This window comes from Muntiacus reevesi, chromosome 6, assembly GCF_963930625.1.
Source record: "Muntiacus reevesi chromosome 6, mMunRee1.1, whole genome shotgun sequence".
Taxonomy (NCBI): domain Eukaryota; kingdom Metazoa; phylum Chordata; class Mammalia; order Artiodactyla; family Cervidae; genus Muntiacus; species Muntiacus reevesi.
Genome location: NC_089254.1, coordinates 89938506 through 89953519, shown reverse-complemented (window position 1 = coordinate 89953519; position 15014 = coordinate 89938506). Strand labels below are relative to the sequence as shown.

General features: G+C 42.7%; 2 protein-coding genes across 2 annotated transcripts in view; one reads left to right on the top strand and one right to left on the bottom strand.

Moving 5' to 3' along the window:
• Positions 1 to 11815, bottom strand: part of MKLN1 (muskelin 1) — a 390406-nt gene extending 378591 nt beyond the window's left edge. Inside the window, exon 1 of the mRNA XM_065938894.1 lies at positions 11705 to 11815. The gene's annotated coding sequence lies outside the window, so the exon portion shown is untranslated. The remainder of the gene's footprint in view (positions 1 to 11704) is intronic.
• LOC136170342 (uncharacterized) overlaps positions 7524 to 15014 on the top strand; it is an 83883-nt gene continuing 76392 nt past the window's right edge. The window contains exons 1-3 of the mRNA XM_065938495.1: positions 7524 to 7624; positions 11679 to 12234; positions 13094 to 14197. Of these exons, the coding sequence (XP_065794567.1) occupies positions 7524 to 7624; positions 11679 to 12234; positions 13094 to 13120 (684 nt within the window). The 3' untranslated portion in view covers positions 13121 to 14197. The remainder of the gene's footprint in view (positions 7625 to 11678; positions 12235 to 13093; positions 14198 to 15014) is intronic.

The window sequence follows — 15014 nt, the reverse complement described above, 5'->3', positions numbered from 1 at the left end:
CCATTCTGGTAAGTCTCTGTCTCCTGGCTGCTTTGTTTTCTGGTTAGTTATTTTGGCTATCCCTTGTCTTTTTTTTTTTTTTTCTTTTAAACCATAAGTCTTACCTATACACTTTGCAATGTCTTTTCCTGGCTTGTGACATGAGACCTATATACCTTGACCTAAATATCTTCTTAGAGGAGGCCTCCAAGGAGTCAGCTAGAGCTAACTAAGTTGGCCTTTGGAGTGCTGGGGCTTTAAGTCGATCACATAGTGATTCAGAAAAGGCAGGACACAATAGAAGCCACGTGCTGTGAGCCAGGCACAGCTCAAAATGTCCTGCCCAGGGCAAGCCATTATCTGACCCCATGAATGGATTAGTGCCCTTGTAAGAAGAGATGATCTCTCTCTACCTGTGGATACAGCAAGAAGGTGTTCATCTGTGTCAGATACCAAATCTGCTCAGAGCCTGGTCTTGGACTTACTAGCCTTTAGAACAGAGAAATAAACATTTTTTTTTTGATAAATCATCCAGTCAATGGTACTGGTTATAGCAGCTCCAACGGACAAATATATCATCCTCCCTGCCTCTGTGAGCCTGGACAGCGACTGTACAGTGACTTGGCTTCTATGGGCCAACAACAGTCTCTCTCTACCCCTTCGTAGAGGTTTTGATCACAGTTTTTCTTCTTGTCTTAGTCCTTTCTCTAGTGCTTGCTGTTCTTCTGTTATTCAATTTATTGTATGATATACCATCACTTAATTACTGTTTTTACAGCCCTCCCCCAAACATTGCAATGCGGGAGACCTGCGTTCAATCCCTGGGTTGGGAAGATCCCCTGGAGAAGGCAATAGCTACCCACTCCAGTATTCTGGCCTGGAAAATTCCATGGACAGAGGAGGCTGGCAGGATATAGTCCATGGGTTTTAAATGACTGAGAGACTTTCACTTTCACTTCTTTCCACCCAAAGTCAACCACAATAAATACATCTATTGAAGACATTTTCTGATTTTAGAGGTATTAAAAATGTGTAGGGAAAGCCTTATATATTAGCGTCTAGTGAACTAGACTATAGCTGGATGATTCTGGCTTTAAGCCACCTATTAACATTAGTCTGCTTCATTCAGTAGCACTACTCCTTATTATCTTACTATAGCAAAGAAAGAAAGTGAAGTCACTCAGTCGTGTACGACTCTTTGTGACCCCACGGACTGTAGCTTATCAGGCTCCTCCGTCGATGGGATTTTCCAGGCAAGAATACTGGAGTGGGTTGCCATTATCTTACTATATCTATAAACAAAAAACAAACAGAAAACTATTGTCTCCAGTACTTTTCCCAGAGCCTATTTGTCTCTGGATGTTAAGCCCTCTAGCATTATTTTCACAGGTCTGAGTGCTTCTTTAGAGTGAGGTTTCCCCTTACTCCTATCTATTTTCTGTGAGTGTCCTTTAAAAATAAGAGCTAATCAGATGCTTCTTGAGCAGCAACATTGATCTCTTTTTATTTAGATGCTCTCTTTTCTGTATTGAAATCACTGGCTTTATAAGAGTTCAAATTTCAAGTCATTTTACTACTCTTGAGCTTTCTTTCCTAGTTCCTGGCCAGATAGAGCCTTATGTCCATATTTTCTCTTAACCTGCTCAAGTCTTCTTTATATCCAGTCAGCAAGCAAAGAATTGCCTTCTCCGGCTACTACAAATTCAAGGATACCGTGGTCACTTACTTTAAGCTGTCTGTCACTTCCACTTTACCAACACATTCTTCTTAGCTGGTTAGAATTAAGCATAGAATAGTACCTCTTCAATAAGCGATTAGTTTAAATTTAAGTCATGCCAACTTTATTTGATGCCCACTTTTCAGCAGAACGAGCTTGTCAGTAGATGTTGAAGTTCTCCATTACCCCTATATTGTGGCCCTGTGCTATTAACTCTGTCATTTGTATTGGCAAAGCATTATTGATGTTGCCATAACAGGATCACAAGGCATGTTAGAACTAGCTGACAAAACATGGCCAGTGGAGAGAGAGTGTCAGCCCAGTAGGGAGTGAAGAGCTCTTTCTAGGGTATGGGCTGTGAATACAGAAGCTGGTTTGGATTAGGGCAGCTGAGCTATGCAAGACCTGATGTCTCTCACCAAGGTGAAGTTCAAGAGGCTACTAATACTAAGAAGTCCAGCATGAAGGCACATGTGTACCACAGTTAAAGGAAACCATAGCAGGAGTGTGGACCGCAGAATACAACCCTCTGGATTAGGACTGGTCAGTGACAAGCTAAACAAGACATCAGAATCAAGGTCAAGAAGACCAGGGTTTAGGAGAATGTCCCAAATCTAAAGGGAATCTGGGTGTGAGCAAAATGACCAGAGATGGAAGGTGTGGGGGTCAAGGTGGAAGCACAGAATTGAATAAGCATGGAGTGGGAGGTGTTAATAGGAGGGATCTGCAGATGTCAAAGGCTCACAGCTGACCCGACTAGAAGGAAGCAAGATGCTGGGACTGATACTGATGACATACTTTCTCTCTAATCGGAACTGGCATTTAAATCTTGGGGAGCTTGGAGAGCTAGAACTATAGGCAGAGCCCCTTAGATAATCCAGCATCATGTTCCATCTGGAAGGCAAAGGCAAGACAACTAGCCAGGTGCCTTTTTGTAAGCTCCTAGGACAACGTCATTTCTGCTTTTATTTTGATGGCTCTACCAGCCATCAATGTTCAGGTTTGTGAGTTTTCATTTGTATTCCTAAGTTCTTAACTCACACGGGTATTCTATTTTGCCTTTAATTGTGTGTTTCTTTTGAACAAGTATGTACCTTCATATTGGTGCAATATAACAACTAATGCCCTGGTGGCTCAGCCGGTAAAGAATCCACCTGCAATGCAGGAGATCTGGGTTCGATCCCTGGATTGGGAAGATTCCCCCGGAGAAAGGAACAGCTACCCACTCCAGTATTCTGGCTTGGAGAATTCCATGGACTGTAAAGTCCATGGGGTCACAAAAAGTCAGACACGACTGAGCAACTTTCACTTACTTATTACTTACCATGTACAGGTACCATGCTAGCTGATTTACATACACTATGTCTTATTTAATTCCCACAGCACCTCCTTGGGAGGTGGTATTATGATGCCTATTTTAAAAAGAGGAAAATGAAGCTTATATGGTTTATGTAATCAGCCTGAGGTCACACATCTGAGACACAAAAGTGCTCAGGTTTAAACTTAGTTTTTGCCTGCCTATCTGAGGCTTAAATGACTATATTTATACTGTAATACATTCGAACAATTCTCACTGACACCTGTCAGCCACTAGATTTTTTTAATCTATCTTCTATCCTCTTTTATCTCTAACTCCCTAACAGTACTGCAGTATATAAAAGTGATCATTAATAAGTATTTACTGAATGAATTAATGCAGCTTAAAAATGTGATTAGAATTACTATGTCCTCTCTTGGTTTGGGTGTTGATATAGACAAGTGATAAGAATTCTTCAGTTTGCTCTATAGAAACACTACATTGACATGCATTCATTCATTACATGGCTGAGAAGGGGCCAACACTGAACTGAGGAGATATACTAAGTCAGATGTAGGCAAATGTGTCTACATGTTCAAATAAATTAGAGAAGTTAAAATAAAGGGTATATATGAAACAGATTATTTTCTTCAGAGCTCTGAATCTGAAAATCTTTCTCAAGACATGGTCTTCTTGTTTGTCTGAAATCAGAGGTTGCCAAACTAACATCCATGGGCCAAATCCAGCCCACCCCTGTTTTCACATGGCCTGTGGGCTAAAAATGGTTTTCACATTGTTAAGTAGCTGAAAAAGATCAAAAGAAGAATGATACTTCATGACAAGCAAAAATTATATGAAATTCAAATCTCATTTTCCATAAATAAGGCTTAATTGGAAACACAGCCAAGGTCATTCATTTCCTTATTGTCTATGGCTGCTTTAGCACTGCAAAGGCAGAGCTGCGTAGGTGGGGCAGAGACTGTGTGGCCCACAAACCCTAAACTATTACCCTTTACAGAAAAATTTACTAGTCTCTGGTCTCACCAAGTAATACAGGATGTTATAACATTTTAAATATTGTTTAAGTGACATCTATTACTTTGGTATCTAACTAGAGGACCCTGGACCCAAAAGTCATGACATCTCTTCTGCGGTGTAGAAGGTTTCCACATTCTCGGGACAAAGTCAAACTCTTTCCTCCTTCGGCATCCTCTCCATTCTCTCCTGACAGCAGTGGCAGCTTTTGGCAGAAACAATAACAAACTGAGAAGCTGGTGGTTTCTCTTAAGAGGTAGTATATTTCTTCCTACCCAAAGCCATTTTTCTCTCTGATGGGAAACTGGGGCTGGGCATCCTTATGAGTGGTTACAGTGTATTACAGAAACGTAGTGGCACAGAAATGGATTCTCCAGACTCCATCAACCAATTCAAGGTGGTATGATGGAGTCACACTGGTGAGGAAAAGCAAATTGCTCTTTTTGTCATCACCCAGGACCTAAATAAAGACAAAAAATGACTCAGAATGACGAGACACAGGTGAACATTATTTATCAAAATATTTTCAGGAGGCATTTAATATCCCAACAACGTTGCATTGTGAGAGCTCAATTAACATGTAGCTCGGGAGTAAAACCAAGGGATCTTTCTAAGATCAAGTTTGGTTTACAGTACAGTTCAAGAGAATATGCTTTATTTATTTATTGAGACACAAAGACACATAACTATTGTTGCTGTTTTTTGTATCTCTATTTCTCTTTATGTTTCTGTATCTTTGTCTTTCCAATTTAACAAAAATACACTGACCATTGATTATACCTGCTAGGTACAGGGAATGCCCTAAGGATATAAAAATAAATCAGATAATTGCAACTTTCAAGGAGCTTAGGTTTATGAGCAAAACAAATTATAGCGATCTTCCTGGACTTTGGGGCAGCATTTAACATGAGTTGATGTTAAATGCTTAATATATTCTTAATATATCCTCCTTAATATGTTCCTCTCTTGGTGGCTTTAGCCCCATAGTCTCCTGGTTTTAGTTCTCTGGTTTCTGATTCTTGGTCTCCATTATCAGGTCTTTTTTTTTTTTCCCCTCTCTATTCAATCTCTAAATGATCAGAGTTTAATCATGGGCCTGCTTGTCTTTTGATTATATCTACCCTCCCTAGGTAATCTTCTCTCAAATTTATAAATCGAGTTCTAGCAACTCTCTTGAACTTCCAATCCATATAATGAAACTGCACTAAACATCTCCACTTAGACAGATACTGCAATTCTGCAACCGTTCCAAGATGTTCCATCTCAATCATTGACGTCTCTGCTCATTCATCCCATCAAGTCAGTCATGATACTACCTCCCTCTCCATAACTCACCAATTCCATCCAATTGTCAAGTTCTTTAAAATAACTCTTGACTCTGATCATTTCTCTTCCTGAGCACACTATCACTGTAGATGAGGAAACCATGCCTCACAATTTTTAACAGTTGCCCACCATTTACTTGTATAACTGTACCATAATTTATTTAACCATTTCTCTTATCAATGGACATGTAGGTTGTTTTCATTCTTTATCTACCATAAATAATGCTTCAGTAAAGATACTAGAAGAGTCATTCTTCAATATCTGTCAGTAGATCTATTGGATAAATATAGAAAAATGGAGCTGCTAGGCCAAAGGCTTTGTACATTTAGAAATTTGATAAATATTGCCAAGTTACCCTCCACAGGGGTTATATCAATTTTCATACTATTGACAAAGTAAAGTAATACCCACTCCCCAGCCTGGCAAACTAAGTATGCTAATTAAACTTTTTGATTTGTGTCAACTCAATAAGTAAAATAAAGGAGAATAGGGTGGCAGACGATGAGATGGCTAGACGGCATCACCAACTCAACGGACATGAGTCTGAGCAAACTCCGGGAGATGGTGATGGGTGGGGAAGCCTGGCATGCTGAAGTCCATGGGGTTGCAGAGCCGGACACAACTTAGCAACTGAACAACAACAGTATGTAAAAAATCTCTCTTATTGCAGTTGTAATTTGCATATTACTTGTTATGAGAAAGGCTGAGCATTTTTGCATATTTTAAAGACCTATTTGTGTTTCCTTAACTGCTAACTGTCATACCTTTTGCCCACTCTTGCGGGAGTTTTTGATGCTTTTCTTATTGATTTGTAGGAGTGCTCTGATTTTTTCTTAAATTATCAAATTTCCATATTCTTTCAGAATCCTAGTAATTTTTAAAACTCAGAATTTTATCAAATTTTCCCCAATAACAAGTAACCCTCAATTTTAAAAAATTTCTTTTTTAATTGGAGTACAATGGCTTTACCGTGTTGCGTTAGTCTCTGCTGTCCAACCATGTGAACCAGCTATATGCATAGATCCTCTCCCTCGTGAGCATCCCTCTCCCACATCACAACCCCCTCGGTCATCACAGAGCACCAAGCTGAGCTCCCTGCCCGCACAGAAGCTTCCCACTCTTTCCTTTACACGTGGTAGTGTATGTATGTCAATGCTACTTCAAATGTTAACTCCACTGTAGGGGAGCCCATATAAAAAGCTCAATGTAGAAATTATGAATTGATTTGCAGAAGTCCTGACTACCTGACAATAGCTTAAGACTGTCTATACGTATATCTGTGCTATGTCATTTAATTTTCCTAACAGCCCTATGAGGCATGTATTATTATTAACTCCAAAATAAAGCTCAGAGAATATGAATATCCTGGGTGACACAGCTAAGAACTCTTCCACACCTGGAACCTTAAAAGTCTAGTAATCCACCATCATTGGCCATTCCTGAACCACATCAAGCTCCGGTCCTTGATGCCTCTAGTTTCTGATAATCAATTGCTCTTCTCTTTTGTCTTTTATAAACATGCAGTGAACATTTTTAAGTACCTACCATCTGCCAGGAATCCTCATGGGGTTTATATTTTAGAAGGGTTCTCATTTATAAGAATAAAAACACACAATAGTAGAGCTTTACTAAGATGGGTGGGAAGGGACAAGGAAGGGTACTTTCAGCCAGGTGGTCAGGGTGGACCTGCTTAAGGAGGTGACATTTAAACAAAGATTAGAATAATCAAATCCAGGAAAAGGACATATCTAGGTGAAGTCCTTTAAAAACAAGATTAAATCTAATGCATTCGAGGAATAGATAAAAAGACCACTGCAGTTGGAGTCAGAGGAGAGTGGTGGGAGACAAGATCAAAGAGAGGTGGTCTGGGATGCCACAGAAGGTTTTCTGCCAGGCAAGAGAGTCTGGACTTGATTTCAAGCACAATCAGAAGACAAGGAAGGATTCTAAGAGAGAAGTGATATGATCTATGTTTTATGATTTATGTCACTCTAGCTGTGTTGTGGAGAGAGGAGGCAAAAGTGGAAATAGGAAAACCAATTAAGAAGCTATTACAGGAGCCCAGAAGATGCTGTCTGTATTAGGGTGGTGGCAGTGGAGAGAGAAAGAGACAGATTGTGGAAATGTTTTTGAAGGTTAGAGTGGACCCAAATTCTTTATGGAGGAGACATGAGAATGGAGGAAAAGGAGAAGAACTATGAATATCTACATGATTTTTGGCTTGAGCAAATGGTGGATGGTGATGTCATTCAATTGGAAGAAGCCCAAAAGTATCCAGAATTTCATATTACTATTATTTCCTTGTTTTCCTATGCACCCTTAACCTCACAGATCATGATTTTCTCTTCCCAATATTTTCATTTTCCTTCCCTATGTAGCCTTTAGTCTTTCTTATCCAAAAGAACTTCCTCCATCTACTGCCTCTACTCATATCCACTCCTCAGTCCATTGCAGTCTGGTTACTATGTCCTTTTCCTAATAAACTCCTTCTTTCTGGACATAACACTGACCTTGTTAAAACCAAGGAATTTCTATTTTTCTTGACCTCTCTCTAACATTTCAAACTATTGCCAATTTCTCCTTGACTTCTCCGAAACTACTTGTTCCTGGTCCCTCTGCCTCTCTGGATGTTCTTTTTCGTGTCTTTATTTCCTCATTTTTTCAATGTTTGCATTCCCATAAAGTTTCAGAACAGGTCCTTCTCTCTTCTTACTCTATACCTTTTATCTTGAGGATGTCATCTACTTCCATGGACTGTCACTCATTCTGACGATTCCAACACATCTTTCTTTCCTGAGCTCTCGACTCCCCTGTGTATTTATGTAGTAGAAAGCTTCATTTTGATATCCTATGGATACTTCAAACACCATGTTTCACATTAAACTAAATTCCCTCCTCAACCTATATCTCTACATCTTGGTGAATGGTACCACCATCTTTCCATTTATCTGAGCTGTACATCTTCTCCTGTTCCTTAATCCTGCAGACATAATAATAAAATTCAATTTGTTCTATACTCTCAATTTCTCTTGAATCCTTCTCCTCTCTCCATTTCTATTCTTGTTCCTTAGTTTAGATGTCCATCACGTCTATCCCCATAATGCTGAAACAGCCTCCGAGATAGTCTCCCTGCTTATTGTGTTGCTCACACTAATAAATTCTCCAAACTGGAGTGAACTTTATAAAATGGACATTTGATCACCTTACTATGTTCCTTAAAACTCATCAGTAGTTCTCCACTGGCTTTAGGGTAAGTTGAAACTTATTAGGATGATATATAAGACTTTACATAATATAAGACCTTGCTGATCTTTCTGGGTTCTGCTATGCATTCATACAAGACAGAATCTATTACTTGCTGGGCTCTGTCCTTCACCTTCAACTCTATGGGCACACCTTCTTATCCTCAGGACTTTACACATAATACTTTCTTTGCCTGGTCTACATTTCTCTTTGAGTTGCCCACTGGTCTGGATTATTCTACTTATGCTTCAGATCTACTCTCTAAATTCATTCTCTATTGTTAGGGACTGTGACTATGCCCAGTGAAGGTTAAGTATGTACCTTTCCAATGAGCTCCCGTGTTGCTAACATCCTAGTATTGTGTGATCAATTTTGTACTTATCTGTCTCCTCATTAAACCAGAAGATCCTTCAGAGGAGACTATGTTATTCATCATTTTATTCCCAGTGCCTAGCACAGTACCTGACACATAGCAGGCACTCAATAATGAATAAAGAAAGTGGAAGAGTTGGGTTTCAAAGTCAGATCTTCTCTGTCTGGCACAAATCTCACATTTCTTCATGCTACTTCTTAACATCTTGAGCCTGAAAATTTTAAAAATCTAGTTATATTTTTGCCTGTAACTAATTAAAATACAGGCAAATAGATAACTAACTCCATGAAAGTTCAGTTAATCATGTATTTCTTTAATAGCCTTTATTCATCATTCCACCATTCTGCTCATCAAAGTACTTTGGGTTAAATAAATCTAAATTGAATGATCTTTTGATACACTTTTACATCCTTTCTACCTTTCATCCTGTTCCTTCTACAACACCTGAAAGTAAGCAGAGTTAAGTACATTGGGAGTCAGGTAGATTTTATTCATCTGGCAACTGACACTATAAAGTGATGTGTCAACAGCATACTCTTTCCCATTATGATTTCTTCCAAGGTTTCTATGGATAGGTATTAAAATTTCAGTGCCAAAATTTAACATTGCAAAATTCAGCTAAAATTGAAATTTTTATGTAGTGAGTTCAGTACAACACAGAATTCTGTAAATAGAAAGAATCTTAAAGATTCTGTAGCCCAGTACTTCTATTTAGCTTTCATGAGGAAACAGACAGGAGAAGACTTGTAGAGCTCACCCAAAGTCATCCAGCCTATTAAAATTTCCTACCTTTCAGTTGGCTGGTCTCTCCTCAATGATATAGATACCCTATTATCTTCCATCCAAACAAATTATCTACATCAGAACCTATCTAACTATTTACATAGTGCTTATCTTTATGATATTGCCTTTTTTGATATCCTTGTTATAAAGAGGAAGGAACTGAAAACTAAGCAAGGCTGTCTTATCCAGGGACATAGGAGAATTGGTAAAAGGGACAATTAGTACAAAGAGACGGGCTTCTATTTGTACTGTAGCCTTGTAATCACACTCTGTTCTCTGAGTGCCCCAACGCTAACCCAAGCTTATTTGTACTTCTGGGGCCTGGATTCTATTCAGTTCCATGCCTTATTTAGTCTAAACGATTTCCCCAGGACCAGTGTGTATTTTTTGAGCTTTATTTTAGAAATATCATACTTAAACCTCCCCTCAAATTGAGTTTGTTTTAGTTCTAATGCTGAGGAATGAAGATTCTGGGTAAAAGAAATAAAGATGACGGGTTTTTCTAGGCTTTACATTTCAAGAATGGTTTTCTCAAATGGCAACTGGCAGTATACCTTATTCCTCAAATTATGACATTTTCTCTGGGAATTAGAATTTAATTGGGATAATTGGTTTTCACGGCAAGCACAGATTTCTTTCCAAGAGTATCAGTTTGATAATATTTTACCAGCTAAAGCTATGAAACCAAATATAAACCAGTTCTGAGAAACAGGAAGTGAACCTGACTGGTCTAGTCTGCGTGTCCCTGGTAGTGACGCACATACAGAAATCAAATTAGGAAAACAAGATATGTGGGTGTGAGGGAGTTGATAATAATTCAGGATGCTACAACACAAGCGAGAACTCCTTTAACCAAATGCCATTCATTTTAATACCACCCTGAGAAGTTTGATTTCCACGTAACATACGAGTGATCAGAAAGCAGGACGAGCTTGAGTTCCCTAGCAACAGCACATGCTTCTGAGACAGTCATTAGCCTTTCAGTTAATCCCGCCAACCCCTTACTGCTAATGTATGACTGACATTTAAAAAAAAAATGATGTTGCAGAAAGTGCTTTGATTTCCAGAAGCAAAATGCACAAGAATAATATATATACATATATATAATATATATGTGTGTGTGTATGTTAAGTTGTCCTGAGAACTGCACTCAGGTAAAAGAAGCAATTTTCCTACATGCCCAGCCTGTCCCCATGTCCCCATGTTCACTGCTTTTAGTTCTACGTTTCTGAATCCCCTCCCAGTAAAGGGCAGCAGAGGTGAAAATTCTTCAGACTTGAAGACAGTCCCCTCATCGAATGTAAATTAGTCTGAAACTGGGGTGGGCAGTTTGTGTAGTAGGACTGAGGCTGACAGAGGGTAAGGTGGGAGGGAAACCGTAAGGCATAGTTTTCTTTCTCCTTTAAACAGAATAAATTACTCTGGTTGAAGCTGCTTGGGAAAGGAGGGTGGTGAAGGGAAAGAAGCTATTTTTCCTATTGATTGTTTAATTGCACCAGAGGCTGTTTGTCCAAGGCCACTGGCCAAGAGCATTATGTCTGTGGCTAAAGTGAGGTTGGGCAGGTTTCCATACCCTTTCCTAGTTTTAAACAAGACAACCCATAAAGCTCAGCCAGGCTATAGGAATAGAGTGTATGTCGACTTCTGCTCCTCAGCTGTACCCTAAAGCGCCAGGGCTGATGGGATGATGGTTTTCTGACTCTGAATCATTGCCTCTAGCTCGGTCCTTGGTTCAGGAGGCACTACTCCTCTGTGTAGCCTGGGTCACCTGCGGGGCGTTATTCGAACGGTACCTATTGCCACTGGTCATCCTTATTGTGGCCTGGGTCCCTTTCAGCTGGACACTGGGCTCCTTCAGTTTGGCCAGGGTGATTCCTAGTTCTCCCCGCCTCCCCACCTAACCCCCTGCGCGCTCCCTTCCCAAGGCGACCACCTGCGCCGCCCCACTTACCATCTGCCCCGCGGGGAGGGCCCCCCGGGGTGGCGGAGCCCTCCCTGCTCCCGGGCGGCTCTGGGGGAACTCGGTGTTTGCCTCCAGCCCTTCGCTACCGGAGAGATCAGGTTCCTCCCCTCCTCCCCCTCCAGCTCCGGCCGCCGCCGCCGCCTCCTTCTTGCATGACACAGCAGAACCGCAGCTGCCGCAGCAAGTCCCAACCATCCGCCCAGGAAGCGCCGCAACCGGGACTCGGGAGGGGCGGAGGGGGAACCAGGCAGGGGCCACCGCCGAGGGGGATGCTTGCCCCCGCTTTGCACCACACACTCTTTTCCCAGCCCAGGGGCATGGGAACAAAATCAGGCTCAAGCCGACCAGGCCAAGCCCATGAGGAAAGCTGGGGGTTCGGCGTCAGAAGGGATGGGACCAAAGAGAAGGGTGTGAAGGAGACCCCAATTGAGGCAGGTCATTGCAGGGGAAGAAGGGGAAGAAGAGGCCAAGAAGTCGAGGGCCAGACTGTGAAGGAGAATAAAGGAGGTCAAAGAAAGGTAAGGAGGTAGAGTTGCAGAGAAGGGAGACCGAGCTGGGTAGGGGAGGGGACCTGCTTTGGAAGGAGGACTGGGAGGGAGAATTTGGGGGGGGGGCTGAGCTAAATATCTAGGCAGCACAGGGTGAATTGGGAGGCAAAAGCAGGAAAGGGGAGAGGAATGGAAGAATTAGGCGTTAGATAGTAAGGTAAATATTGAGGGACATATTAAGGAATCAGAAGGGATGTAGTGGAGATCATGCATCATGGCTGATAATCAGAGGGAAACTGATGAGATGGAAAGAGATACAGTCAAGGCAAAGAAAACATGATCTTCCGCCCCACTCTTCAGTTTCCTATGAAGTTTTTCATAATGCTGCCAGTCCAACAGGGAGTTTTCCTTATAAATTGAAAAGCATGAACTAAAACATCACAAGAGCCGTTTAGCTTGGATTTACAGGATAAAATCCTATGATCCACACAATCTTTAAGGCAGAGATTTAGGATTGGGGGTTGTGATTCAATAACACGGAAGGCTCTAAAAACTGATGTTATGATTCACACATAACTGGACTTAAGTCTTTCAAAGTGTCTGTTAAATGCTTCAGTTAAATGCTAGAAATGATGACAAAGTTATTGGTTCAAAATATCATATAAAGGCACAGACTTTTCTCTGTATACAAACTGTATATCAATCTATAGGTAATTTCTAGCTTCTAGCACATCCACTATGATTAAGGGGAAAATGTGTTTTTCTGATTATTTGATTTCCCACCAAACACGCTACGCATTTTACAGCAGATCAGCTGCTTCTATTTGAAAGAATGTGGTCAGAAAAGTAATGCGAAAGCTGCCACTTTGGTTTTGTCTGTACCTTCCAGGTCATATCGTCGTACCTCACTTCCTGACACAAACAAGTTTTTACTGTTGTCAGCAACAAAGTCCTAATATAGCTGCGGAAGAGAAAAACTGCATTGCATTTGCCTCCTGCAAGCATCGTCAACACAGTTACCGGAGGAATGTGGATTCCAGAAAAGCTTTAAAACTGGTACGATGGTAATTATGTATCAAATGCCTGATTCTATTTCTGTTATTATTGTTTTGTCATTTCTGAGCCACCCAAGAATTGGCTGAACTCGCAGAGGGACAAGTCTGGTTCTTCTTTTTGCCTCGGTAAAATTTAATCAGACCTGATAGAAAACTCATTGCTCTAGGGGAAAATAAAGTAGGAGCCACGAAATGTCATCTTAACAGAGCGTGGGTTTTGTGACTGTAGGAAAGGATTTAAGGACGCTCCTTCTGTTCGGTTTCCTATGTAATGAGCAAAGGCTACACGCACGCACAGACGCCACAGCTCCCGGATGCTGTGGCTCGCTCATCAGGGCTTCTGCAGCGCCAGGAGCCCCTCCGGGATGCTGCGAGGGGCTCTCGGTGGGTGGTGGTGGTGGTACGAAAGGCTGCGGCCGCCGCCGCCAGTTCTACCGCTGCTGTTGTTGCTGCTGCAGTCACGTGGGAGGCCCTTTAAGTTTCCATAGAGAGGCCTCTCCGGTGTCACATGATGGACATGATATAATGAAACAACATTGTGGAGAGGAAAGCATTAGGGGAGCCCACGGCTACAAAAACAAGTGAGTGAGAAGAGGTGGGAGGAAGAGAAACTACGCCACCTCCCCTGCAGCCGAGCCGCACGCAGCAGCTCCCCGCGGGAAGTGGGCGACGCCGGCGGGGGGGAAGGGAGACCCGGTCCCCAGCCCCGGCCGAGGGGACCCCCGCCGCCCACAGCCAAGAGAACAACTTTTAGCCGGCAGCCTCGGCCAGCACTGCACCTGTCTCCGGAGCCTCCATCGCTCCTCCTGATGATCAAAGAGGAATTCTAGAAGACTGTGCTCTACAAATATACATGCGCATCGTTTTCCCCCTTGCGTCTCGTCCGGAGGAAGGAAAGAAGAAAGGGATTAAAGCGGCAGCGTGTGTTCAGCCCCAAGGTAAGTTCTTGAGGGTGGGGAAAGCCGGCCCAGCAGGACTTCGGGATGGGAATTTTGTTCTCCGTTTGGACCTCTCAAGAGATGAAAAGAGGCATCCCCTCACTGCTGCGAGGCGGCGGGCTCGATGGTCCAGCAGAAACATTTGCACTGTGGACTCTGGTTCCTCTTTCGCACGCCCCGCGGTCCCACCCTGGGACTCCCCGGGGGCCCCTCGCCTCCCCCCGGAAGGGCCCGCAGGTCCCGGCCGGGATGTTGGCGAACCGGGCGAGGAAAGGTAGGGGTGGTGGCGTTAGCCGGGAATGCCGAGGCGATTTCGCCATGTTTGTGTTGCTAAGAGCACTTTTTTCCCCTTTGAGGTGGCTTGATGCCACATGGCTCCACCGGAGCTGCTGCCGGGTTGAGAGTGTGTGTGTGTGTGTGTGTGTGTGTTTTTCAATGTCCGCATTCCAGCTAATGTTGCGCAGATAAAATTCAAACTTGAGGTAAACAGAGGAGGAGGAGGAGGAGGGGAGGGAGGGGGGAAGACTGTTTCCATTTCGAGATTCCACCTCTTCACTCCGCGGAGACTCACATCCCGGAACCGCCAGAGTACTTGGTCCCGTCTTCCCCCCTACCCCACCTTTGCTGACCACCAGAAATCAGGCGACGGGGGTGGGGGTGCTCACAGAGGACGCGGCGTCTGCGTTCTAAAGGGGAAAAACAGCACCCCCGGGCACCCAGGCCGTTGGCTACCTTCCTCGTTCCACTGGGAGGGACGGACGATGCCCTGCTGCGCTCTCGAGTTGGGGGACCGGAGGATCGCGCTCTTGGGCGGGGC